The sequence below is a fragment of the Bubalus bubalis genome, chromosome 9, assembly GCF_019923935.1.
Source record: "Bubalus bubalis isolate 160015118507 breed Murrah chromosome 9, NDDB_SH_1, whole genome shotgun sequence".
In the NCBI taxonomy this organism is placed as follows: Eukaryota; Metazoa; Chordata; class Mammalia; order Artiodactyla; family Bovidae; genus Bubalus; species Bubalus bubalis.
Window position 1 is genome coordinate 105,352,006 of NC_059165.1, and position 26,342 is coordinate 105,378,347.

Here is a 26,342-nt window from a genome sequence, read left to right on the forward strand (position 1 = left end):
CTTGTGGATGAACAGAGCCAGCATTATCAGGCCGGTGCTCATAGGGACATTGTGTCATCCATTCACTTTATTGGGTGTGTGTAGTGTTGTCATGACATCTCCTGGGGGGCTGGGGGGCATGTATGACACTCATGACGTCAAAACAGGTCTGGTGGGGAGTGGTATCCCAGGGTGGTGCATATCTGCAGCAGCCTCCCCACCCCCACCCTGCTCCCATAAAGGTACAACCTTGGGGGTGAAGAGCCAGGTGGGCCATTTCCTGGCTCTGACCCACCCAGTGGTCCACGTTGAGATGCCTGCAGCCGCCTGGACCCACCATGCCACAGCCAGGAGGCTGGCTACCTCCCATCACCCGACCAGCCTGCCCTGGGGTGTCATCTGGCCGCCTCTTCAAAACTGATAACTGTTGATGGGGGTGAATTTATAAAAAGGTGGGGTCTGGAGGGAAGAGTGAGCGGTGAGTTCACGGGGCCACGACACGCCACTGCAGAGCGAGAACAGGGCTGTATGTACAGGGTGGGGCATGGAAGAGGGGGGGTGCCCGAGCCCCTGGGGGACATCTCCAATAAATAAATAAATAGCTACGATAATAAATAGGGTGATGGGCTAAATCGGGGCAGGGGACTCACGCCCATGGCCAGTAGGGGCCCTGGCTCAGGCCCAGAGGGTGGGCAGGGGCGGGACCAGGATGGGGCGGGGCGGGACAGGGCGGCTCTCAGCAGGCACAGTCCTGATGCGGAGGCGCCTGCTGGTCCGCGAGCTGTGGGCCCTGCTTGGCGCCCGTGACTGCGGGATCGGCCGTGTCCAATGACTCAGACATCTTCTCGCAGATGACATCCACAAGGCGCTCAAAGGTCTGCTTGACATTAATGTTGTCCTTGGCGCTTGCCTCAAAGAACTCGAACCCTGTGGTCGGGGAAGGGAGGGGTGAGGACGCTGGACCCCCCATGCCCAGACACACTTTGCTGAGGACAGGTAACACCTGGAGTTTCCCAGTGCCAGATGCATGTTAAAGGCACGGACAAGTCCCATGGCGAAGCCACAGTGGACTGAGTCAGCCTTTATTTCCTGGACTCCTTTCTTCACCCTAAAATTCTCCTCTTCTCATTGTTCCCAGAGCCCCTGCATGGAACAAGGGGGTGCCCAAGCCCCTGGGGGACATCTCCAATAAATAAATAGCTATGATAATAAATAGGGTGATGGGCTAATTCCCTGCTCCCACCATCTGGCCCAGCCCTGGTCCTGGCAGCATCTGACACAGATCCAGGCCTTTCCTGCTCACACAAACTCCATGGCTTCCTACTCCCCTCTGAAGAGTCTGACTCCCCAGCTTATAGTTCAGGTCCTGCATGATCAATCATATTTCCTCCAAGTGATCCCCATGTTCCAGTCATGTAAAACTATTTGCCAAAAAGATCTTTCCCACATCCGGTCACACTGTTTCTTCTGTCTGAAAGATCACCCTTTTTCTTCAAATACCAGTTCCAATGCCCCATTTCCAGGAAGCCTTACCTATGCCAGGCAGAGCCTGGCTCCCTGCTAGTTCCGCCAGCCCAGATCCCTCCCTTTCACAAATCTGGAGGCCTCTTGGACCCAGCAACACCCAGCACTAGTCTGGGCAGTGACAGTATCAGAATGAATCATTAACTTCTTGCAGAGTGAACTCCTAAACATCCCTCAAGACCCACCTGAAATGGCCCCTGGATCAAAGGCCAGCTCACAGAGAGTATAAATTATCAGGATTCAAATCCAGGCCACATCGTGGCTTAGCTGTGAGACCTTGGGTGTGTGTCTTCCCCTTTCAGGGCCTCAGTGTCCCTTTCCTAGCCTGTGATGTCCAGCATCACTGGGTACTCACCAAGGTGGTCTGCCAGTTGTCGACCACGTTCCGATGACACCACCCGCTCGTCCTCCATGTCACACTTGTTCCCTACCAGCAGCACCTGGGCATTGTCCCATGAGTAGGTCTTGATCTGGGTTGACCTGGAGGAGATGGTGACAGAGGAAGGTTGGGGCTTGGAGAATCTGAGCACCAACCCCCTCCCCCATCTCCTTGTCACTCATCCTATTCAAGCCCCCACCTCCCATTAATTCTCTATTTTTAATATTTATTTATTTGGCTATGCCAGGTCTTAGTTGCGGCATACGGGGTCTTTGATCTTCCTTGCAGGATGTGGGATCTAGTTCCCTGACCAGGGATAGAACCTGGGCCCCCTGCACTGGGAGTGCAAAGTCTTAGCCACTGGAAAGTGAAAGTTAAGTTGCTTAGTCATGTCTGACTCTTAGTGACCCCAGGGACTGCAGCCTACCAGGCTCCTCTGTCCATGGAATTCTCCAGGCAAAAATACTGGAGTAGGTAGCCATTCCCTTCTGCAGGGGATCTTCCTGACCCAGGGATGGAACCTGGGTCTCCTGCGTTACAGGTAGATTCTTTACCATCTGAGCCACCAGGGAAGCCCACTGAACCACCAGGGAAATCCTGTCCCATTAATTCTTGAGGAGGGCAGTTTCAGTCTCTCCTCCTGCCTTTGTCCTGCCAGGAACACTCTTCTCTCTTCAGGGGCCTGCTCCCACAGTTCCTGAACTTGAGAGTCCCTCTTTCAAGAAGTCTTTCCCACCCTTCCCAGATCCCCCACCCGCAGAGGAGAATTCTCCCTCTTTAACAAATTCAAACATTTTCTCAAAATTTATCATTACTCTCAGCAGAAAATGTAAATGTTTATACCTTCAAAACTTACAAGCTATCTTTATATTTTCTGTCCCTCCCAGTCTTTTTCTTCCCTTTATATGTTTATAGTTTCATTTTCCTACCTAAAATCTTTCTTTCCCGTTATTTGGAGCTGATGCCACATTGTTTTAATGATTATAGATTTATAGCATAGCTGGGACCCCGATATTGTTATTTACATTTCTGGCAAGGGGCTGGGACTCTCTCATCTCGGCCTGTACCCCAGGCTTTACACAAAGCCTGGCTCAGAAGAGGGCAGGTGGAGGCTCACGTACCAGTCCTGCACAGCATTGAAGGACTCCTCGTTGGTGATGTCGTACATGAGGATGAAGCCCATGGCACCCCGGTAGTAGGCTGTCGTGATGGTCCGGTACCGCTCTTGCCCCGCTGTGTCCTGGGAAGGAGAGGTGGGGTGTCAGAGCAGAGATACATGGAAGTTCCTCCACATGGGAATGAACTCTGAGATGGTGGGGTCCAGCCCCCTTGAGGCTCAGAGGAGCAGGGGCTTGCCCAGAGGCACAGTGGGTCAGGAAGAGTGAGTCAGCTGCCTGTCCCAGGGAAGGTAGTACCAGTGATCCCAAGGTACCTACAGCATCATTCCTTCATTCATTCCACACACAGGGACCTGTGCCACACCCTGTGCTGGGCACTGAGGACACAGTCGTTAACAAAATGGGCCCAAATCACTCCCCTTTTGGAACTGACAGCTCTGTGCAGGAAACAGAATCAACCCAGGACAAGAAAGAAAATGCATCCTCATCACAGAAATGTACTGTCAGAAAGTAATGAGACAGGAGAAGAAAAAAAACCAGGCAAGGATGGGCAGTGTGGGATGGGGGACAATTTAAAAACTTGCAGGATGAGGGAGGGAGTCATACGGGGGTCAGGGGAAGGAAAGTCTAGGCAAATGCCCTGAAGTGGGACTGGGTCTGGTACATTTGAGGAACAATGAAGAGGCTGGAGACAGAGGGAGACAGATGAGATGAGGCACCAACAGGGGCTGACCAGGCAGGGTCCCCTCAGCCAGGGGAAGGTTGCAGGTGTTACCAAGAGTGAGATGGGAGCCATGGAAGGACTGTGAGCAGGGGACAACCAGCTCTGGCTTGTGATTTATCAGATCCCTTTAGGACCCAGAGGTGTTGAGGGAGGTGGCCAGAAGACCCTGGTGGAGGAGCCTGCTCTTGGCCCAGGGAATGAGGTTGAGGAGTCAGGATCCCTCTGAAACCTCATCCAGACACTCGTGGAGGAACTTGAACATGGGGAAACTGAGGCACTAAGCAAGCGATGCATCTGATGATGCCAGGGGTAGGACAGGACCCAGCATTTACCCCTTCCCCACCCCTGGAGAGCACTGATGGGAGAAAGGGGACACTCTCTTTTGTGCCTCTAGCCCCTGGTACACAGTAAGCGCCTCATAAATGCCCAGTGTGTAATGAGTGAATCTAGACAGGAAAGAAATAGGCAGAGCTGGGGCTGCTGTTCCTGGTTGGGGGAGAGTGATGGAGCCAGAAGGCCCCCCAGCTGGACCCACCCAGATCTGCAGCTTGATCCTCTTATCGTTTCGGTAGATGGTCTTGACCTTGAAGTCGATGCCTACAGTGCTGACAAAGGCAGGCGTGAAGGAGTCGTCTGCGTAGCGGAAGAGGAAAGATGTCTTGCCCACGCTGCTGTTTCCGATGATGAGGATTTTGAACATGTAGTCGAAGTTCTGGTCCGAAGATTCCTTCTGCCCATAGCGAGCGTCTGTGGCAGATGCCATCTGGGGGTGTGGGGCGTAGGCGAAGGTGAGGGATCCCTCTCCGTCCCCAAACGCCCAGGCTCAGGCTAGAGAGCTCCCAGCGAGAGACGGAGATTACTCTTATCCCTTCAGGAGCCCCAGTACTAACGGCGCGCCCCACCGCAGAGGGCGGGCCGTGACCTTGAAAGGCCTGAGGTTCCAGGGGAGGACCTCAGAGCGAAGGGGATGGAGACACCTTGCAGCCCCCTCCAGCAGGCCTGTGCCCCGGGCCCGGTTGTAACCTAAGCCCTACAGCTGCGCCAGGAGAGGTGACTAACTGCGGCCGGCCTCGCCCCCCATCAATCATTCATGTTCCTCAGAACTGAGCCTCGCGGGCGCACGTGCACACGCGTGTACTGTACCGCGGGGACGTGTGTCTGCCGTCCTTCTCCAGACTCCCAGGCTGGGAGAGCTCGAGCTGTGACAGCTATATCACGTGATAGGCACGGGACGTGCACACGCTCACGTGCACACAGCAGGGCACACACTGGGACACGCTCGGTGCACGGGAAAGAGCCAGACACCTGTCTGCACGCCAACATGTATATACAAATGTGTAAATCCACCGTGCGCAATGCGTCCTCCACCCATGCAACCCAGTACACGTCACCCACACAGGCATACATCTCTGTGCACATAGGCACACTGTTGTGCACGCACACGCGCAGTTCACGCGTCTGCCTCCACATGCCTGTAACACTCACAATCTTGGGTCGGGATCCCCAGGGTATGCACGAGCACACCCTGGTAAACAAGCAAGGGTACACATAGACCCTCTTGCACAGGCGGGCGCGCACACGCGTGTGCACTCCACGCGCACGCGCACGCAGAGCCTCCCGCGCGCACAGCTTCCCGCAAGGCACTCGCCTCATCTCCCCTCCCCCTCCACCGCAGAGCCGGGGGTGGAGGGATGGAGGTGGGGGTGAGGACAAGGCAGGTAGAGGGAGCCGAGGCCCTCCCCCTCCCCAGGCTCGCGACCGCCGCATCCTCCTGCCTCATTTAAGGCCGGCCAACTTCGTCCCCTATCCCAACCAGACCACCAGTCAAATGAAGGTTATATAGGTGCTCGGCGCGGAAGCGCACCTGGAGGCCTGGGAGCTCACCTTGTTCTGCACTGATGCTGTGGCGACCCTAGCGGCGGCGACTTTTTTGGCAGTGGCGGTGAAGTGACGAGGTCCCCGGTGTGGTGATGTGGGGCTGCGCTGCAGCGGAGGCGGCGGCAGCGGCTGAGGCCCCTGCAGTCCTCGGTGACGTCCTGCAAAGGGCGGGGCGGGGCCTCACATGCAGATACGGCCGTGATGCCATTCTAGGGCGGAGCCACGGATGGAGATACGGTCTACTGTCGCAGGCAGAGCCGGGAGGGGCGGGGCTCTTGCGCAGATTGACGCGAGAACGGGGCGGGGCGCAGAGAACTCATCCAGTAGCTAGCAGAAGCGGTGCAGGAGGGGAGGAATCGCTTGCTGGCTCCGCCTCTCTTCAGAATAAGGGAGGCGGGGCTTCGCAGCGCCTTCTCACTGGCTTAAGTGCTCGAGCGACGGGGTAAGTAACCAGTCAAAGATTGCCACCCCCCCTCCTCCTGTCCAATGGTGGTTTCAGGGCGATTGAAGGGCCCAGAGGTTGAGGCCTCAACTGAGCCTGAGTCTTCTGGGGGCGTTCCCCTTCCCCGCCCCCACGCACCCCAGGTCTTAGACTCAGGAGGTCCCCGTTCAGTCCAAGGTGCCGTGACCGCTCATTGAATTCCCCCTATTCCCAATTTCAGAAAAGAGGAAGCGAGGTTCGAGAAAATGCTCCATATCTCCTATTTACGGGGTTCAAAATAAGTATAAAAGAAGAAATAGCGGAAATAGGGATCAAGGTAGACCCTGTCTCATTGCTGATATGTACCCTGGTGGCTCAAACGGTAAAGAATCTGACTGCAATGCGGAAGACCTGGGTTCGATCCCTGGGTTGGGAAGATCCTCTGGCGAAGAGAATGGCTACCCATTCCAGTATTCTTGCCTAGATAATTCCACGGACAGAGGAGCCTGGTGGGCTGTATAGTCCATGGGGTCGCAAAGAACTGGACACGATTGAGCGACTAACACACTCAAGACCCCTGAAGGGGGTCGGGCTAGTAGATGCTCCACCCTTCTTCTGAGATGAAGAAAGGAGAAATCGGGATCAAGAGAGCCACCCTCTGCCACCAATTTCCGGAAAAGAGGAGGCTGACGGACACTCCGGGAACCCCCGGGAACCCCTCTCCTTCCTGCGCCCCATTTTCCAGAGAAAAATTCAAAGTCAAATTCAAGGAAAAATCCAAATGGCGGAAGTAGGGCAGGAAAACAGCCTGTCCCCTAATCTCACAAAGTCTGCGGTTAAAACAAACAAACAACAACAACAACAACAACAAAAACGTAGGAAACAGTGAGGTTCAAAGACCCTGCAATAAAGGAGTGGGGTGGGGTGGGAGATGCTGTACTCCTGTCGGACTCCTGAGCTAAAAGACGGGGGTGGAGAGTCCTCCCTCCACCATCCTGGCAAAACTAGACTCAGAGATGGAGACTCTGGGGTCCAAGATTACCCGTTATCCCCCAACGATCTTGATGTGAAAAAGTCAGAATGGGGGGTGGCGCGGAAGAACAAGACCTCGGCCTCGATTCCTGGGCGCTACCGTCCGCCCCAGCTCCACTCTCCACACCCGGCAGGGGGCGTGTGGCCCCAGGAAAATTCTGATCTCCCTGATTCCTCCTCTGGAGACGAGGGGCGGGGCTGGTCCTGTTTATAAAAAGCTCACCAGCTGCAGAGGCGCCTAGAGACCAGAATAACTTAGCGCCTGGAGGCCGCCCCCCGCCCCCAGCGCCCCGGAAGTGCGGAGAAGTACCCCCCCACACCCGCTCTCCCTGCAGTTGGGAAATCTATTTTTTCCAAAGGATAACATCTTTGTCCCTCCTCCTCACTCGGACTATAAAAGTATCACAAACCCACTGCAGTGAATTGGGAAAAAATTTTTAAATATAAATATAAATCCACCTCCAACTCGCCCCACTGGAAGACCAGCAGTCGAATTTCCGCTTTGGGGTGGGGAGTGGGGGGCTCCAGGCGTTGCCCTGATGGAGGTGAAGGCATGCGAGTTTGCCAGGCTCCCTGACCTCCCAGATGCATGTTCAGGCGAAAGTCGGCGATACCCATTTATTTTTTCCCCAAAGGGTAAAAGCTCACAACAATGTGCACCAGCTTCTGCCCAGAGGTATTTGGTATTTTAAAGTAAAAATAATGGAAGGACTTCATTGCTAAGAATCAGAAAAAGGATCTGGAGTTAGGGATGGTTGAATTGGAGGTGCGAGCTACAGACTTCAGGGGAGGTGTCCTATGTGGCCAGGGAGACATAGCCGGGGGTGGGGGCGCTGGGACAAGGGCTCCAAACCCTCTCAGATCCCACCCCACTACATCCCCACTAACTCATCTTTCTCCTCTGGTGAGTCACTCCATATTTTAGGTTCCAGATGCAATCTTGCCTCAGGGCCTTTGCACCTGCTGTTTCCTCTGCCTGAGCTGTTTCCCTAGCTCTCTCTGTGCCTGGCTCTCTCATCTTCAGGTCTCCAATCAACACCCACCTCCCTCTGGAAGCTCTGCTTTCACCCCATCACTTCCTATCATGTCATGTATTTCTCCTTCCTGACACATCCCATCAGAAGTGTCATGCTAACTCATTTATTCAACAGCCAGCTGTGAGCTCTGAGAGTCAGGGATTGGTGTCCTTAGCACCTACACCTGTAGACACAGTAGGCGCCCTGTGATGGTATGATATGAATGGATCAATGAATCAATGAAGGATTGAAGGGAGGGTGACTTTGGCCACTGAGGTTAGGGAAGGCCTCTCCGAGGAAGTGACATTTGAGCAGGAATCTTAAGGAGGAAAAGGAGCTGGCCACTGGGAGAAGTGGGGGGACAGCGCTCTGACAGAGGGAACAGCAAGTGCAAAGGCCTTGAGGCCAGAACTCACTAAATAAGCTCAAGGGACACCCCTCTTCAGCTCTGTAAGGGGGGCCAGGCAATATTTTCTCCCTAAACAGAGGGCAAACAGGTCCTAGAGTCAAGGCCTGAAAGTTCCCAGGGGCCCTAAAGAACTTCTCCTTCCCTTTGGGTCTAGGGTGGGCCACAAAGGCAAAGAGTGTGCCCCTCAGGAAAGACCCTAAATGGGAGAAAATGGGGGACCTGGAGCATGCGAGTGACTTCTTCCTCCCTCTCTCTGTGAGCTTCAGTTCCTACTTCTGTGAAACGGAAAGAAGAGGGCACTAGTGGTAAAGAGCCCTCCCGCCAATGCAGGAGACATAACAGATGCGGTTCAATCCCTGGGTCGAGAAGATCCCCTGGAGAAGGGCATGGCAACCCTCTCCCGTTTTCTTGCCTGGAGAATCCCATGGACAGAGGAGCCTGGGAGGCTACAGTCCACAGAGTCACAAAGAGTCGGATATGACTGAAGCGGCTTCGCACACACACACGCACAAAGCAAGCCCATTCTACCTGTGAAATGACAAAGGCTCAGGAAGGTTAAGAGATTTGTTGAAGTCATCAAAGTCAGTCTCTGGGGGAGTCTGAAGATCTCAGTCTGGAGAGGGTGGTAGAAACAAAGCAAAGAATCCCAGAGAGCTTCTACTATTGCCAGCCTGGAGTGGGGGTGGGAGAGTCAGGAAGGACTTCCTGGAGGAGGGGATGCTGAGCTGAGACCCAAAGGGTGAGGATGAGGCACAGAAGTATTCCAGGTGGCAGGCACAGCATGTGCAAAGGGCCTGAGGTGGCACTGTGCTTGGGGTATGAAAAGCCAGCCTGCATAGTGTTCACAGTAAGGAGGAGAGGGAGGAATAGCTGTGGCCCAAATTGAAGGAGAACATATGAATGTTCTTATGAATGAGGGGGAGAAGAAAACAGAAATAAGGTGAAATGCTGAAGGCAGATGATCTAGGGGTGAGGTTACAGCAGAATTTTATTTTCATCCTTACATGTTTCCATTATTTGCAAATTCTCTACAGTGACCATATATTACTTGCAGGTAAAGGGGAAAGGATAAAAAAATTATAAATAAAAATCCCATAAATCTCTGCCTTTTAAAAGCCTGGAAGGAAATGTACCAAGTTCATGATCCAGATGCCCTTTAATTCTCCCTCAGTGAAGTTAGATGATTAATTGTGATGACGATGAATTATCAATGGAATGGAATTATTAATGAAATTATTTAGGAATGAAGCCAGAGGCTGGTCTGTAATGACTTCTGTCATGTATAAATCTTCAGACACACAGGGAGGGAGGGTAGCAGGGTGGGGGGACGGGGGATGGGGGATACTGAGGACTCCGGAAGTGAAAATTGAATCTGAGACTTGAGCACAGAGCCACCCACCTGCTCTCCCCCACGCCCGCAACCCTCAGGATGAACTCCACTTAGCCGGGTGCGGAGAGACTTCCTGCAAGGCGAGGACCCCCCGAATTCTCCCCGCCTCCCCTCGAGCCTCCTGCCACCAGGGGGCGCCGCTGGCTAACGTCTGGAGTCCAGCAGCATGGCCTTGAGCCCTGAGACCACAGGACAGACTCTCCGCTCCTGTTTCCCCATTCGTGAAACGGGCACGGTACTAATTCTGTGTGATAAAGTTTATTTTAATCCAAGCAAATGCCCCATATTTCTAAGATATTTCAGGGAGGTCACACACATCACCCTCCAACCATTATTTACCCAAGTACCAGGATCAGGCCATAGAGGGGAAACTGAAGCCCAGAAGGGGTGATGACTCACAAGAAAGTCAGAGGCCTCCTTTTCCCTGTGGGGAGTCTAGACAGCCTCAGAATCAGAAGATGGAGAGAACCTTCCTTGAAGGAGAATCCTGTGCTTTTGTTACTGTTCTAGAAAACGGAGAGACTATGAGGGAGCCAGCAGGAGGCCCTGGGGCCAGGGAGAACCAGGATCCTTAGACCTGAAGACAGAAACCACAGCAACTTAAAGCAACATCCAGGGCACAAGCAGTGAAGGCTAAATCAACGTTCAGAGACAGTTCCTGACACAGAGCCCTCTCTTCCTTGGCCCCTACCATCACCCCCCTATCACCACCAGAACTCCAGAGCCAGAATTGGGTCCAGATGAAGTTTGGTGCTGAGAACTCCCCCATTCAAATTCTTGTTCTCTTTCAGTGAGCTGCCTGCCTGGTAGACTTAGGGGAGGTGTCTAAGGGAGGGGTCATCTCCTCGAGACTGATTCCCCATCTCCTCGTGCAGAGGTACCCCAGAGGCACCTAACAGGCACAGGCCTGGCACACAGTACGTGCCCAGTAAATATCTGATAAAGCATGAAAGAATAAAGTGATGGAGTGGCTCAAGAGTGACCACTGGACAAGATGGACAAAGGTGCCTGGCAGACACTCCCTTTCCACACCAGGGGTGGAAGTCCAGGAGGGGAGAACACAAGGGCCCTGGAAGACGCTGCCCCCCCACCAGCCCAGCTCCTTGGAGAGCTCTCTCAGCTGATCCCAGGGTCAGAGTGGACCCCAGTCAGGTGCCTCCGATTCAACCCTGAGACCTGCCTGTAGCAAAAAGCCCAGTTGTCTCCCTGCGGAGGCAAGGCAGGGGCCACCTGGGACCTCTTCCTGGAAAGTCCACCCACCCATCAGGGGCCTTTAGGTGCCCAAAGGTTCAGCCATTGCATTGCCCTCATGGTCCGTGCAGGGCTTGCCCACAGTCCTCTGGTAATCCAGGTGTGGGGCCCCAGGGTCTGGGCTGGCCTCAGAGGATGGGAGCTCAGTGTCAGGTGACTTTGAGGCCTCCCCATCCAATGCTTCCTCCTCTTCTTCTGCCTCCTCCAGAGTGAGCTGAAACTGAAATCTGTCAGGGCTACCCTGCTTGGGGCTGGTGGGGTCCTCAGGGCTGCGTGGGATCTTGCTCTGGTACCACTCGCGGTTGTCCTCCAGAGTGTCCAGCAGGTCCTGTGCATCTGGGTGTACCAGGTCAGCCCATGTCTCCCACAGTGGATGGGCAATATAGTCAATGAAACCCACCTGTGGGTAATACAAAGTTGAGGGGGTAGAGGTTGCTGAATGGTGAGTCATTGTGGAACCTAAGCCCAGTCCAGACAGGCTTGTTCCCCTCTGCCTAGAATGCCATTTCCCAACTCCTATTCATCCTTCAAAACCCTCTTCAAAAAACCCCTCCTCTAGGACACCTCCCCTGCCCCTTCTAGGCTTCTCCAGCACCTAAGTCTTTCCATCCACCTTAGCCCTGACTCCTGACTCCTCAGGGCTGATGAATGTGCCCCCAGATTGGGACCCCTTCTAAAATACTCCACGTCACCCAGAACAAGCATTTCCAAACTCCATGAGTAAGTGCAGATCTCTCTTAAGGCATCCCAGAGGGAATTTATCCCGGGACACATCAGACCCAGCCCAGGGCAGACCCTTAGGCTACATTGCCTCATTTGCCAGCCTGGGGTCAAGCCAGGAATCATAGGGTCAGCTCGGCCACTCCTTTCTCTCCCCTCTCCCCAGTGCCCAGCAGCTCAAATCAGTCACTCTCAGACCTGGGACTTCTCCACTGAAGCTGTGTGCTTATCACACATGGGGCTGATGTCCAGGCCTGATTCCCGTTCAGAGTCGCCCTGCTGGAAGAACTCGGCCATGATACGGTCTGTCCACTGGCGGTAGAGTGGTAGCGGCTTGGTGGGGTTGCTGAGGTCAGCACAGTGCACGAGGCTTTGCAAGACCTAATGAGATTGAGGGTTGGGAGGGCTCAGGCCAGGCCACCCCCAGGCCTGGTACCTGCCCTAAAAAGGCCGGTGCCATGGACATGCCCATCTTACAGGTGGGGAAGCTGAGGCCAGGGAGGGGAAGAGGTGGCTAAAACAAAGGCGCATGATCATAGGTGCCTCTGTTTCTTCAAGTTGGGCATTCAGTCGGCATGTTCTACATGGAGCTAAAGGAGAGCTGTGGAAATCAGCCCAGGGCTGCCGAGCCACACACCTGGATGCGATCAGAATAGTTGTCTAGCAGCAAGACTCCAAGACTTGTCACCTTCTTGGTCTCCACCATGGTCTTGAGGTCAGCCAGGAGATTCATGTGTTTGGACATGTCCGTGGCCAGCACCTGGAGGCAGGCGAGGGAAGATGACAGGTCTGAAGATAATGCCTGCCCCATCCCCATTCCCCACCTCGCAGATGCTGGACCCACTTGGTTCTTCAACCCTCTGAGCCTCAGTGTCCTCACCTGAGAAATGGGGGCATGTAACGAGATTTGTTGCAAAACCAGCTCACAAAGAGGCTGAGTCAATAGTCCCTTCTCCAAGGTTGCTGGACTTGTGGGGTGCATCCCACACGTGGGACAGGGCATGGGGGAAGGAGATTAAACCTGGGGGCTGAGATGAGTGTGCCTGAGGGCAGTAGAGAGACCCCACTGATGACACAGCCAGTGAAAGGCTCTGAGGCTACAGAGGAGACCGCTGTGCCTGGACAAATGAGCGCAGGCGCAACAGAGGAGCAAGTGAGGGTGATAAGAGTGGGGACGGCCTCAGGGGGGAGTGGGGGATTTATCCGGAGGGCTGTGGGAGTCACAGCTGTACTTGGTGCTCCCCAAACTTCTCTGTGGCTGCTGCGTGGCTGGGAGGACTGTTTTCAGCTATTAGAAGGGAAGTTCAGCCTTGAACATGACTGTTTAAAAATTACTTAGCTGTACCCCTACAGGCCCAGCCCAGGAATGACCCACAGGTTTCTCTGAGAATCAGACAGAAGTCTCACATCTTCTCCCCAAACCTCCCATCTGGCCCAAATGATGCTTCTGCTGGAGGTGCCTACTGCCCAAAGCTCCCACTCTCCCTTACCAAACTTTTAGTTATTCTTTACTTGGAGCCTTGGTTTCCTCTGAGCCCTCCCTACATGCTTTTCCCTCTGCTGGAAACACTCCTCCCCATCCCATGATCTTCTGCACTCTGCAGGCCCTGGCTTCAGTGTTCCCTCTTGGGGAAGTCCTCCCACCCTGAGCACTTCTGTATCACAGGGTCAGTCTACAGGTCCCCCATCATGGCTCTGCCTATGTGTCCATCTCCGCCACAGAGCGTAAGTCTCATGAAGGTAAGAATTCTAATGGTCACTGGCAAAGGGCAAGCACACAGTAGATGCTCAATAAATGCTAGTTAAATAAATGACTTGAGACATAAGATCACAAAATGTACTGGTGTCTCCCAACTTGAAAAATATCAAATGCAGATAAAGTTGCACCTGAAATTCTAGAAAGAAAAGTTTCTGGAAAAGAAAGAGTTTCCCAGAAAGAAAGAGTTTCCACACAGTTTGCACGTGAATTGTATTGAAGACTTGATTAGCCTAACCAAGTCCCACCCAAGGCTTGGACAGTCATCGTCTCATTTTACAAAACCAGGAAGCTCAGGCTCAGAATGGGGAGATGCCCTCATCCAACTGAACCCCCAGCCATGCCAAAATCACCCTCCCATCCATCACTGTGATCTCACTATGTCAATGACCATCTTGCGCAGGCTCAGCCGCTGCTTGGTGCTGAGGTTCTGAAAGATGTCACAGTTCTCTGCTTGCAGCAGCTTGAAGCCCACAGCTAGGTGGTGGTTCTCCAGCACGGAGGCATCATTGTACATAAGTGCAAGCTCTGAGTCTGTGGGGGAGGTGGAGAGTCTCAAGACCCGCACACCCAACCCACTCCACCCAAAGGCTGGTTCTGTAAAGTCTTGGCAAACTCCTACTCATGCATTGAAGCCCCAACTTTAATGCCCCCTTCCTCTAGAAAGCCTTCTAGGACCCTGTCTCTCCCCATGGCCCTGATCTGGTTTTTCAGAGCTGGGGACATCTGTGTTCAGCTCTGCCTCCTTGAGACTGGTGACTCCTTGGAGACTCGGCATGGCAGGAGAGAGTGCTGAGTGCTGGTTGAATGAACTACTGAGTCAGAGCTCCACTCTTTATTTCCAGCTCTCCAGGGATGTATTAAAATATAAGAGGTACCTAACCATTGCTTACACCTCCTACAGTATCCTAAACTTTAGAATCTCAGCCGGCTCACATCAGCTCTGCCACATTTATTATTCTCTCATTTACTGGGTATCTGCTGGATATCTAGGCCTGCTCCGAGCACCTAAGGGAGAGAAGATTGTGGCAGCTGTTTCAGAGCAGGGATGGGACCACCTAACATCACTTGATTGACAGGCGGTGGCAGGGCCCAGCTCCCTAACTCACTGGTGTTAATGAGAAACTGATTGGAGACTCCTGGATGGTCCACATCGTGGATGGCACTTGCAAAGATGGCAGCCAGGACTTCCAGGTCTGTGAACACGGCCTGAGTGGGCATGGAGCATACGAGGTGAGGGACAGGGCCTCTGTGCCCGGCACCCACCAGAGCTGCCCGCAGCCCGAGGGCCCTACCTCGAGCGCAGGTGTGGCGAGCAGCACGTGTGTGGACTGGGCCACGTCAGCAGCATGTAGGCTGTTGTGGTAGGCCACATCGTTGTGGTAGTGGCCCTCCAGCATCAGTAGGTAGGTGGCAAGCGTGTCTGCTGGGATCTGAAATGTCTTGAGCAGGTCCCGTTCCTGGTCCATCACAGGCCCCTAGTCAGGGCCTCGGCCTCTGGGCGGCAGCACGCACTATTCCTGTGCCGCCTCTCCTTCTGAATCCCTAGCCAGCTCTCAAGCGCCCCCTCTTCCAGGATGCCTCCCCTGCTTTCCCTCTCAATTCCCTTGGTCTCTGTCCGTCCCCTCTTTCTCATCTCTGACCGCACAGTTGTTCCCTCCAGACTGGGTCTCTTCAGGCCTGGCCCAAGGCTGAGTTTTGTTGATAGTCAGCAATGAACTGTTAAACCTAATGAACTCCTATCCATCCTTCAATGCCCCTACTCAAATGACCCTATTCAGACATGTTAGGGAGGATGTGAGGATTATGTGTCCCCTGAGGTCCTGAGGTAGGAAGAACTGGAGGAGACACAGGGTATCAGAAGCCACAGGCAGGGGAGGTACCTGAAAGATGCTGAACATGATAGCTGTGAGAGGCCGGTTCCCACTTAGCTCTGCCACCTTGAACACATCAAGCCCCCACTTGCTGGTGTCTTCCAGTTCCTAAAATGTGAAGGACTGTGGCTTAACTCCAGCCCAGCTTCCACAGACTCTGGAGCCTTGACCCCCATCCCCAGCCTCAGGTCCTACCATGAGCCCCACCTGGTCAGTATACAGGTGGGCAAACTGAGGGCCAAGACAGGGTGTCCACACAGAGCATGCAGCCAAACCTGGGTTTCAGCATTCCCACTGGAAACCCACCTTGGCCAGCTGCCCCTCCTGATCCGTCTGGACCCCAAAGCGTGGGACGGTGGCTGTGGAAAGACTGGAACTGTGGGGAAGTCCACGCAGGCTGCTGATCTGGGACACGGGCTGCGGGGTCTCCGCGGGGGTCGCCCTGGGTAACTCCACCTCAGTCTGCTGCTCTGCAGGTGGGGCAGGGTAGGACTCGGAGAAGTCAGTTCGCCTGCTAGCGTTAGTCTGCTTGGCTTCAGGCACTGGACCTTGCCAAGCCTCGAGATCAGCTTACTGCCTTTTACCGGAATCAAAGTAATCTCAGAGTAAAGTCCTGTCTGGCCTGTAGCTACCCTTCCCCTCTGTTCAAGGTCTATCTCAGTAACCCCTTCTGCTGGACATGGCCTCTGGGCATCTGGAGCATAGCATTTTTTCTGGAAAGCCAAATGTCCTTTCCATCTCCCAAACTGGAGACCCGGCTGCGTGGTTCCTGCTAGCTCCTCCTTGGCAAACTTCTACTCATGCTTCAAAACCCTAACTTTAATGTCCCCCTCCTCCTGGAAGATCCTCCTCTTCCTCCCTCTGGTCCAGCCTTACCCCATAGGGCTGGAGGTGTCTGTGTCTGGTTCTATCTTCCTCAGTTGGACTCTGCAGTAGAAGGCTTTCTTTCTCTTCCCTCTTCCTATCTCTGCAATCTGGCCTAGGCAGTGACCCACCATAGCTCACCCAGGAAGGTCTGGGATATGTACTCGGACACTTGATTCCCTGAACGGCTGGTTTCAGACAGGTGAGTCAGCTCCCGGTTCAGCATCCGCTTGAACTGCAGAGAAAGATGAGAACAGTGAGGACGGGGCCCTGTGGACAGAAGCAAGGGGTCGCAGTTATCTGGCCTCCCTCACCTTGTTGGAGGCCATCTCCCCCACTGAGTGCCGCGTCTGCAAAGTCTCCAGCTGATCCAGACACCAGTCCAGCTCGTCCAGTGTCTCCAAAGCCAGCTTCTGCCCAGTGTCTTCTGGGGGCCAAGTTGATCAGGGGTCTGCCCCACCCCCCACTCGGGAACCCCGCGCCCCTCCTGCCCCCATCTCTGCATCTGGACCCTGCAGCTCTTCCCAATGAGGCCACTCAGGACCCCCGGCTCTCTCCATCCCCAAGGGTGTTTGGGGGAAGAGGGCTTAGAATTAGCACAGCTTAAAGATTCATGGACTGGAGAGGTCACCACAGAGAGGAAGTTCACAGCTGTCCCACAGTGGAAGGAGGGGATAGGAGTAGGCACATTACCTTTTGGTGGAGGGGGCTGGCTGCCAGATGGGGTGTTACAGACGCACGCCTGCCTGCAGTATAGTAGGCTCAGGAGTGGCCTGCCTCACCCATAGGGCCCGCCCCCAAGACCTCCAGGCCCCGCCCCCTCCTACGCTACTCTCCCCTGCCCGCCCCGGCGAGTTGACAGCTGCACCCCTTCCGCCCACGCCCAACTCTCCTTGGCCCACCTCGTCTTTTGAACCCGCCCCTCTTTGCCAGGCCCCGCCCCGCCCCGCCCCCTGCGTACTTGGCTGCCCCGCGATCTTGCAAGCCGGCAAGGGCCGCAACGTTGCTTCGAACTGTCCGCAGACTGGCTAGGACCTGCCGGGAGAGGGGTGGTGAGCGTTGGAAAGGAGGGGTCGGCTCTGCCTGCTTGGCACACGACGGAAGGAAGAGGTGGGCACTCACCTGGGCAAAGGGCGTCACAATCAGGTCTTCTCCGTGTCTGTGGGGAGAGGGGACATGGAAGGGCGGTCAGGAGGAGCCCTCCCAAACTTTCCCATCTTCCAGCTTTTACCCACACTGTGCCCTCAGCTGAGCGCGTCCTTGGAGTGTCTTCCTGGAAGTCCCTGGTCTCCCCTCACCCGACGCTTCTCTGAAGGCCATCACAGCCCCTCTGACCAATCACTCACTTTATCCCCATCTCATAAATGGAGAATCTGAGTACCAGGGACAACAGGGGTCTTAGTAGAGGCAGGAAATGATGGCTACTAGGAAGCTCAAATCAAGGACTTTGTTGGGTTGCTGTTAATTGACTTTCTGGATTACCACCCAGCCCCAACCTGTTCTGTTAATTGACTTTCTGGATTACCACCCAACCCCAACCTGGAGTCAAGCATAAAGAATCACGGGTTAGCATTCTCATCCTGCTCAATTGAGTAAGTGATTTGTCTGGCAAACTGCTATCTATACTTCAAAGCCCAGCTCAAATGGTCACCTGAAGGAGGTGTGTGAAATGGAGGAATAAAGGAAAGAAGAAAGTAAGAGGAGGTGTTATCCCACCAGCCTCAAACTCACAGGTCGCTGGCCATGGAGGAGTTCCGAGACATGGTTTTGGATGAGAGTTCATAGTCACTGTCTGAGCGGTACAGGAAGGACTCCCGCCTCTGACTGTGCTGGGCAGGTGCTTGGATGATCTGGCCAAAGCCAGATCCGGCCTGAGGGTCCAGGATGCTTCTCCCACACGAGAGCCCATTTTCCAGGTCCAAGCTGAAGGCAAAGGAGACATAGTCAGAGCCGAGGGTCCTGGCGTATGGATGCCACATCATAGTCTAAATCCATTTTCTCATGTCCTCCCCAGGGCAGGGCAGGAGTAGCCTGCAGCTTGTCCATCTGTTACAGCCATACCCGCACTAAGGGACACAGTGCCCCTCACGCCTCCATCTCTGCCTCTGAACCCCAGAGTCTTTTCCACTGGCACTAATCTGGACTCCAGCACGTGAGTTTTGGATTTGTCTCTAAGTGGCTGTGTGACCATGGGTCACAGCTTTTCTGTGGACATCAACCACTCTGTTTCTAGTATGGGTATCGTAGACTACATCCAGGCTTCCCAAGTGGCGCTAGTGGTAAAGAACCCGCCTGCCAATGCAGGAGACTTAATAGACATGGATTTGGTCCCTGGGTTGGGAAGACCCCTTTGGGTAGGACATGGCAACCCACTCCAGTATGGAGAATCCTATGGACAGAGGACAGAGGAGCCTGGCGGGCTACAGTTCATAGGGTCGCAGAGTAGAACACAACTCAAGCAACTTAGCACGCATGCAGACTTCATCCCCAGCGCACTTTTAGGGAGTTACAACCCAACGCCTGAGGAGGGCGACAGGGCGCCCGTAACTTACCCAGATTACTAAGGGTAAGTGCATGGAGACTGGAAATTACTTCCTGGGCATTCCTCTCAGGAGGGCACCTGGGTTTTGCCTAGATGGGGCACACTGGAAGGCCCCCCACAGCCAGGAGAGGCCGCACCCTTAGCTGTCCTTGGCTATGCCCTGAACCGCCTGTCCCTTACCCCAGCTCCAGGCCTCACCCTAAACCATAATATAGCCCTGCCCCCATGCCCGGAAAATCCCATGGATGGAGGAGCCTGGTAGGCTGCAGTCCATGGGGTCGCTAAGAGTCGGACACGACTGAGCGACTTCACTTTCACTTTCCACTTTCATGCCTTGGAGAAGGAAATGGCAGCCCACTCCGGTGTTCTTGCCTGGAGAATCCCATGGACGGAGAAACCTGGTAGGCTGCAGTCCATGGGGTCGCACAGAGTTGAACACGACTGAAGTGACTTAGCAGCAGTAGCAGCCATCTCATCAACCTCGCCTCCAGCTCACTCAGCCCCATCCTCAGCGCCCCAGTTCCTCAGCTTTATTTTTGGCCTGAATGCTTTGTCTGTTCTCTTCCTTCAGGCCTTTGCACGGGCTGTACCCTTTACCCAAGGCACGGTCCTCCCCTGTTCAAGGCAATCCCCAACCCCATCCCCCTATCTCTCAGCCCCATCTCTCCCTCCAGCCACACTCTGACGAAGTAAGGGGGATCTAGGCCTCTCCCACTTGGAGTCAGAGGTCAGAGAAAGAATGGCAGGGGCTGTGGGGCTAGAACAGAAGTGTGAGGCCAGGAGTTTGCAACCAGGGAGAGGGGCTGCAAGTGGGTCACAGAGAAGGGAGTAGGCAGGAAAGGCGGAGACAGGAAGACCCTGGGGGATGCCCCTAGACAAAGGGCTCCTTGCCAAGGTCCAGTGTCCACCTGGTCCCCTGCCAGGTCATCCCATCCAAGTCCACGGGCTGGGATCGGCGCCTGCCAGAAGGAAGACTCTGAGCAGGGAATTCAGTTCTGAGCAGGGAATTCGGTTCAGACTGAGTTGGGGGTCAGGAATTCGGCAGGATTCTGCCCGACTCAGTCATGAACGGCCGAGTTTGACTAAGTTGGGTCTGGTCATACAGAATTGGGCCTCTTCCCTCTGAGTTCGGTCAGTGGGCTTTGCTGTGTTTAGTCGCTCAGTCGTGTCCCACTCTTTGCGACCCCATGGACGGGGGCCTGCCAGCCTCCTCTGCCCATGGGATTCTCCAGGCAAGAATACTGGAATGGGTTGCCATGCCCTCCTCTAGCGGGTTTTCCCAACCCAGGCCAACCCAGGGATCGAACCCAGGTCTCCCGCATTGCGGACAGATTCTTTACCGTCTGAGCCACCCGGGAAGCCCAAGAATCTGGGTTCTCTGAGGGTCTGGTCTTACAGGATTGGGCCTCTTCCCGCTGAGTTCGGTCGGGTGAGTTCAGCCGAATTTGGCTACCTCCGACTGCGCTCGGGTATGTTCGGAAGTTTTCGGGCATGTTCGGCTGTGTCCGGCCGCACGAGGTTTTCGAGCAAGTCGGGGTGGCGCTCAAGCCATGTCAGGCACATTCGGTTTAGTCCGGCCCCATTCGGATGTTCGGCTGTGTCCGATCGCTCTCGGTCCGTTTCGAGTTGGGCTCTCGCAGAAGTCCCTACTCCCAGAGCTTCTGAATTCCCGCCTCGTGACGTCACCCGGAGGGGCGGGGCTTCCTTGCGCTTCCCCGGCCTTGGAGCTGGCGGAGTGAGTGGCGGAGACTCTTGGGGGCGGGGTACTGGCGGTGGATACCCTAAACCTGCGATCCGAGGGGGAGGCCCGGGAATGGCTACCACCTACCCCTCCCTCCCCTCTCCCCAAAGGTTCTGGAAAAGGCACAACTGTGGATAAATAGGGAAACTGAGGCCAGGAGAGGTCACAGGGTGCTGGGTTCGAATCCAAAAGCGAGTGCGGAGAGTTAGGGCTGAGCCGGGGTTTTCTCGCTGCGGACGACGCTGTTTTTCTTTCTGCTCTAAACTTAGCCGAGAGCGGCGGGGTCAAGCCGTGGTTCCATGACGCGGGCGGCGGGGAGAAAGTCGCACGGACTGTGGGAACGGCGCGTCCGTCCATCGGTTAGACAGGTAAACTGAGGCACAGGGGCTTCGGAGAGACCCGCCCTTCTCCAGCCTCACACCCTTGACGTCCTCGACACCTTTGTGCTCACTCCCAAGCCCTCGGCTGGGACCCCTCTTCTCAGGCGGCTGGTGCACCGGGGGGGTGGGGGTTCTCCCGAACCCGGAACCCCACTCTGGCCTGAAATGGTGCCATCAGGGACCACCGTCACGACTGCCCCCACACACACCCCAGATGTCATTGGCCGTGTGACCTTGGAGAAGGGACCTTTAGTCTCTCAGCCTCCAGGTGCCAAGTTACCAAATTGGGTGCTAAAGCCGCGCGAACCAAGCGCAAGGTACCAGACCCAGTCGGCGCCCACCAGCCCCACCTCCAACCCCAGCCTCTGCCTCGCAACCCACGACGTTACAGTGGCTTCTTGAAGGGCCGGAATTTAAACCCAAAGCGGTGGGACGAGTCTTTGAAGGAGGTAACTAAGTGGGGCTGCGCAGAAGTGGCGCTCCGCGCCTGTGAGCTCTCAGCCTGGGACAGCAACAAGCCCTCATACATCGCGAACACCCTGCCTCAAAGGCTTGCATCAAACCACATCTTCCTCCGAGGATACCGAGGGCTTAGTGTGAGGCCACCAGGCCACCCCGTTGTTGGCACCGGGGCGGATGGCCCGGGCACACCAAGGCGGGGAGTGACCCTCATCCCTTCACTGCCTGGACGTTCAGCCCTCCCGCCCCGGGTTGGCAAGGGTCAGAAGGAGACGTGAGCCTCAGCCCGTTCTGCTCCAGGGCACGCAGCTGGAAAGGGACAGACGGCTGGTCCCCTGGGCATGTATCCAGGCGGTGGGTGGAGGGAAACAGATGGAGAGAGAGAGGCAGTCATCAACTAAAAGAGACAAAGAGCAGGGGCGGAGAGATAACCCCGAAAAAAGGGCAAAGGAGCAGAGGTTTTATGCCCTGACCCTCCAACCTGGCTCCCGCTGTCCTTGACTCTGCCCCTCCCACCTCCAGCCCGGCGGTTCCTGCGGGGCCTTGTCTCGCCTCACCACAGCGGATGGGCCACGGTGAAGCGCCGCTGCAGGCGAATGCTCTGGTTCACCAGGAGCTTCCTGAAGAGCCCGGGGGAGCCCCGTGGGGAGCCCCGAGGGGAGCTCGGCCCAGGGGCCGGGGCGGGAGCAGGGGCACCCTGCATCGCCAAGACCGCGTGGAGGCTGGACGCAGCACTGGCTGCGCGGGACCTTTTCTGGACAGCCACGGGGGCGGGGCCCGGCGGGGAGCGAACCCAAGGCGCACTCGCCCCGCCTTCGCCGCGGGACCCGCTCAGGGACCCCCACGGGGACACATGGGGAAACTGAGGCACTGAGCTAGACGGGGCTCTCTGCTTCCCTTCTTTGGGGGAGCCCAGAAACTGCATCTTACACCACTTCCCTCTGTCAGTATGTCCCCCAGAGGTGTAGCTTGCTGGGCTGAAAAGAGAGATACGGAAGTCAGAAAAGGAAGTGCCCTCCACTATCAGGGAGTCTCCGAGTATGCCGAGGGGCTGCCCGGATTCCACACAGTACTTTCAATCCCCCTCTGCCCATTTTCCAGATGGAGAAACTGAGGCCAGAGCCACCAAGAGCCTGCTCAGAAACTACAATCCTTGAGTCTTTTGTCTGGTGGAGAAACTGAGGCTTGGAAAAAGGTGGAAACAAACTCAAGTCTTCACTGCAAGTCTCCTCCCCCTCTTTCTGTCCCCCTCCACAAGCCCCCACGTGACCTCCACCTGCTCTGACATTCTCCAGTCCCTGTCTCTGGATCCTTCCCCATCTCCTGCTGTCTCCGCTGGACAAACATCCGCACTCTACTCCTGCCAAGCCTTCTGCCCTGTGTAGCTTCAGCTGCCACAGCCCACCCCTAGAAGGACCCCCGAAAAGGGAAGCTTTGCCCCTAGTGCCAGGGATGGGGGGCATTCAAGAGTCTGTACCAGCTGGCTTACCCTGGATTGCTGGGGTCAGGTGGTCCTGCCTCATTCTTCAGAAAACAAAACCAAGTCTCAGAGAGTGTCATGCCTGGAGGTGAGACCCAGAACACCCAGCTGCTGGTGACAGAAGTCACCAAGGTGCAAGGAGACTGGGCCTCCCAGCTGAGGCCCCACAGGAGCTCTGGGCTTGACTGTGTCCTGCTGTGTGATAACAGCCCCCCCTGCCTGAGCCGTGCTCCAGGGGACTTCACCAGTTTTGGGGTGCCCAGACAAATGCCACCCAGGTTTCTGGCAGTCCTGGGGGGATGTGAGATATTATTTCAGGAGATCAGGCTTCAGTGGGGAGACCCTGACCCTCCCCTGACATCTCGATCATACTATGGTCCCTACTGTTTAGATGAGAAACTGGAGGCCCACAGAGGAGTCACGCTGGGGCCCAGGAGGACAGAGTCTCAAGGGTCTGGCTAGGAACCCCCTTCTGTCACCAGGGCCCTGCAACCGGACACCTGGTGGGAATCAGACTCTCTGTCCCCAAGACAAAAATACCATCTGTAGCTGCTGTGACTGGACCTAATTATAGCTAGTCCCCAGGGGATAAAGGCCGCCGGGCTCAGCCTAGTGGAGAGACTGGGGTTGGGGCCAAGGAGTCTTGACACCACCCCCAGCCCTGTGGGAGGTGCTCAGGATGCTCTCGTGGCCCCAAGGAGACACTGAGGTGCAAAGAGATTTAGTCCCTTTCCTGAGTTCACAGACACAAAATGGAAGGTTAAGACTAAACACGTGGGTACAAACTGAGCATTTCTTGCTCTTCTGGTGCCGAGCCAAGGGCTGTGCACGTAAAAGTCATTTGCTTTTCAGAGCAGCTCTATAAAGTGGGGACTAGTATTCTCATTTTGTGGATGGGGAAATTGAGGCACGGAGAAGGGTGCTCATTGCCTGAAGTCACTCAACCCTGGGTTGGCAGGCTCCCCAGCCTCTCCCAACTTAATGCTTAACTAGCTCCATCCCCTGAGTTTGAGTAAGCTCCAGGAGTTGGTGATGGACAGGGAACCCTCACGTGCTGCAGTCCATGGGGTTGCAAAGAGTTAGACTGAGCAACTGAACTGAACTGAGCTCCATCGCCTGTGTAGTCCCAGATGCTACTCTGACATTAATGCTTTATCGATAGTTTTAATGTTAATGTTTCATTAATAGATTCAACTTTAAATATTTTATGACCAGTTCTAACAGTAATGCTTTTACTGTTATCAGTTGCTTTTTGGATGGAGAAACAGCTGCAGAGCCAAGACTCGGCATTCAAAGCCTGGCCTGCCTGACCTTGGGAGACTCCAAGCTTCACCCAGGAGGGCAGAGGCCAAAGGAGGTGCTGACATGACTTTGTCTCACCCTAACTTTGTCTCTGCATGCTATGTGACCTGGGGAGGTGACCAGCAGTCTCTAGCGCCCCTGACACATCAATGTCTCCATTTCCCCTACTTGAGGGAGCCTCTTCCTTGGGCGAGCACTTATCTCCTCTGCCACTAGGTGGCGCTAGTGAGACAGGAGGTACGTGCTGTTACCCTGTTTTCCGTACAAATACACCTGGGTCTGGAGAGAAGCGATGACTTGCCCAAGTCTCCCTGAAGAATCTAGAGAGAGAGGAGAGTGGAGGCTGAGTCCCACGTGCAAGTGCTCACAGGGGTAAGATCTCACTCTCCTCTGCTCCAGATCCTCCCGTGGCTCCCCATTGTCCTCACTTCTGAATCCACACCTCCCTGGCAGCCTTGTGTAGCCTAACCCCTGCCTGTCTCCCCAGCCTCCTCCTCTTGGCTCACTCTGCTCCAGGCTCATCATCTCCCGCTCCTTGCTGTTTTTTTGGAAGCATCCAGGCTCATTCCTAACCCATGCCCTCGCCGGACGCCTCCTCCCCTGCTAACTTTTTTGGTTTTTAGGTCACAGTTGAAGCATTGCCCTCTGCAGGAAGCCCTCCCTGACCAGCTAAATAAATGAATATCCTCAGAGCACCCTCCTCTTATTGGTACAATTTCCTATGTAATGTCCTGATTATTTGATCTGTGTCTGCCTCACCCACCAAAGCTTCCCAGGTAGCTCAGCTGGTAAAGAATCCACCTGCAATGTGGGAGGCCCCGCTTCGATCCCTGAGTCGGGAAGATCCCCTGAGAAGGGATAGGCTACCCACTCCAGTTTTCTTGGGCTTCCCTGGTGGTTCAGACAGTAAAGAATCCACCTGCAATGCAGGAGATCTGGGTTCAATCCCTGGGTTGGGAAGATCTCCTGGGGAAGGGAACGGCTACCCACTCCAGTATTCTTGCCTAGAGTATCCCATGGACAGAGGAGCCTGGCGGGCCACAGTCCACAGGGTCACAAAGAGTCAGACACGATTGAGCGACTTTCACTTTCACCCACCAGCCCCTTGAAGGAAGGACCAGGTCTGCCTCGTTCCCACTTGTGCCCTCCATGGCCAGCACTTAGTAGGTACTCAATAAATGCTTGAGAAATTATTAGAGAACCTCCCCTCCCACCCTCCAGCCACATTGGTCTGTGTTCAGCTCCTCACACATCTGATCTTCTTGAGTCTGAGGCTTTACACTTTCTATTCCTTCTTGGCACACCCTTCTCTACACTCCTCAGTGGACTTCACTTTATCCTTCAGGCTAAGCTTAGAGGTCACTTCTTCCAAGTGGTCCTTCCTCACCTCCTGGCCCCAGCTGCTGGGTCAGAAGCCTCCTCTGGGCCCTACAGCACCCTGATCTCATTCCATCACAGTATAGATAACTCTGTATGGTCTCCAGCTGGTATGTCTGTCTCTACAATTAGCCTATGAGTGCCCGCTTGCCCTTGGCCTGTGCCCCAGTCCAGGGTGGCACACAATAGCTGTTAAATAAATGTTTGCTGAACAAGATACTCAGACCCTCCCAGACTTTTGTGATCCACGTGGGGTGGTGGGGAGGCAAGCCACCCTGAGGCCTGTGCTCTGGCACAGAGTGTTCTTGACAAAATTCAAAACCTGTGAGTTTTTGTGTTTGCGTTTTGCTGAAGACACTGAGACTCAGGGAAGCACCACCACTTGCTTGGAAGTGCGCAGAACATGGGCCTTGAACCCAGCTTCCCTGAGGGCTGAGCCTCTCCCACCATATGTGCACATACACGCACAAGCAGAACACACACACACTCACAGGAACACAACCCACCACTCCTGCCTTCCAGGGCCACGTGGTTCTCCCCCGAGATGGGCCCAAACCTAGTTTCCGTTTGTTCTTTCTGGAAGATGGAAAATCATGAGTCACCGGGAGGGAGGGGTGGGGAACTGAGGGTTAGAGGGTGGGGGCAAGGGGCCTGCTGGGCCACCTGGGGAAGCGCCAACCCTACGGGTCGTGGGGCTCCGCTGCCCCAAACACCAATCAAGGCTGC

The 26,342-nt window shown here is 55.0% G+C and overlaps 2 protein-coding genes and 1 long non-coding RNA gene across 8 annotated transcripts; 1 reads left to right on the forward strand and 2 right to left on the reverse strand.

Moving 5' to 3' along the window:
• Positions 1–38: 38 nt before the first annotated feature.
• Positions 39–5,792, reverse strand: RAB3A (RAB3A, member RAS oncogene family). The gene is made up of 5 exons (XM_006057944.4): positions 5,609–5,792; positions 4,260–4,487; positions 3,004–3,122; positions 1,859–1,983; positions 39–906 (listed from the first exon to the last, which is right to left on the reverse strand). The coding sequence occupies exons 2-5, from the start codon at positions 4,485–4,487 to the stop codon at positions 716–718; spliced, it is 663 nt and encodes a 220-aa protein (XP_006058006.1). The 5' UTR covers positions 5,609–5,792; the 3' UTR covers positions 39–715.
• A 4,320-nt stretch (positions 5,793–10,112) lies between these two features.
• On the reverse strand, positions 10,113–22,195 carry PDE4C (phosphodiesterase 4C). 4 transcript variants are annotated; one of them, XM_006057946.3, is made up of 15 exons: positions 22,015–22,195; positions 18,067–18,258; positions 17,458–17,494; positions 17,297–17,370; positions 17,029–17,081; positions 16,650–16,759; positions 16,477–16,570; positions 15,778–15,941; positions 15,481–15,579; positions 14,893–15,057; positions 14,707–14,806; positions 13,977–14,131; positions 12,479–12,601; positions 12,040–12,222; positions 10,113–11,521 (listed from the first exon to the last, which is right to left on the reverse strand). In XM_006057946.3, the coding sequence occupies exons 1-15, from the start codon at positions 22,158–22,160 to the stop codon at positions 11,144–11,146; spliced, it is 2,073 nt and encodes a 690-aa protein (XP_006058008.3). In that variant the 5' UTR covers positions 22,161–22,195; the 3' UTR covers positions 10,113–11,143. The 4 variants fall into 4 exon arrangements, with proteins under 4 accessions (XP_006058008.3, XP_006058007.3, XP_025149638.2 ...); XM_006057945.3 differs by having other exon boundaries at positions 16,650–16,762; XM_025293853.3 differs by lacking the exon at positions 22,015–22,195 and adding an exon at positions 20,274–20,894 and having other exon boundaries at positions 16,650–16,762.
• LOC112587012 lies at positions 17,317–25,030 on the forward strand. 3 transcript variants are annotated; one of them, XR_006553570.2, is made up of 6 exons: positions 17,317–17,445; positions 18,350–18,487; positions 20,888–20,986; positions 22,559–22,652; positions 24,183–24,294; positions 24,456–25,030. It is a non-coding gene; the product is annotated as an uncharacterized LOC112587012 (long non-coding RNA). The 3 variants fall into 3 exon arrangements; XR_006553571.2 differs by lacking the exon at positions 24,456–25,030 and having other exon boundaries at positions 24,183–24,385; XR_003111589.3 differs by lacking the exons at positions 24,183–24,294; positions 24,456–25,030 and having other exon boundaries at positions 22,559–23,877.
• Positions 25,031–26,342: the final 1,312 nt, after the last annotated feature.

Bases quoted from the DNA above. Each gene is read 5' to 3' on its own strand.
- RAB3A (XM_006057944.4), bottom strand. From the start codon at position 4,487: ATGGCATCTGCCACAGACGCTCGCTATGGGCAGAAGGAATCTTCGGAC. The intron at 1,984-3,003 runs GTACGTGAGCCT...CATCTCCTCCAG, and splicing joins TTCAATGCTGTGCAGGACTG to GTCAACCCAGATCAAGACCT. The intron at 907-1,858 runs GTGAGTACCCAG...CCCCGACCACAG, and splicing joins ACAACTGGCAGACCACCTTG to GGTTCGAGTTCTTTGAGGCA.
- PDE4C (XM_006057945.3), bottom strand. From the start codon at position 22,160: ATGCAGGGTGCCCCTGCTCCCGCCCCGGCCCCTGGGCCGAGCTCCCCT. The intron at 17,082-17,296 runs GTACGCAGGGGG...ACTATACTGCAG, and splicing joins CAAGATCGCGGGGCAGCCAA to GCAGGCGTGCGTCTGTAACA. The intron at 12,223-12,478 runs GTGTGTGGCTCG...CAATCTCATTAG, and splicing joins ACTATTCTGATCGCATCCAG to GTCTTGCAAAGCCTCGTGCA.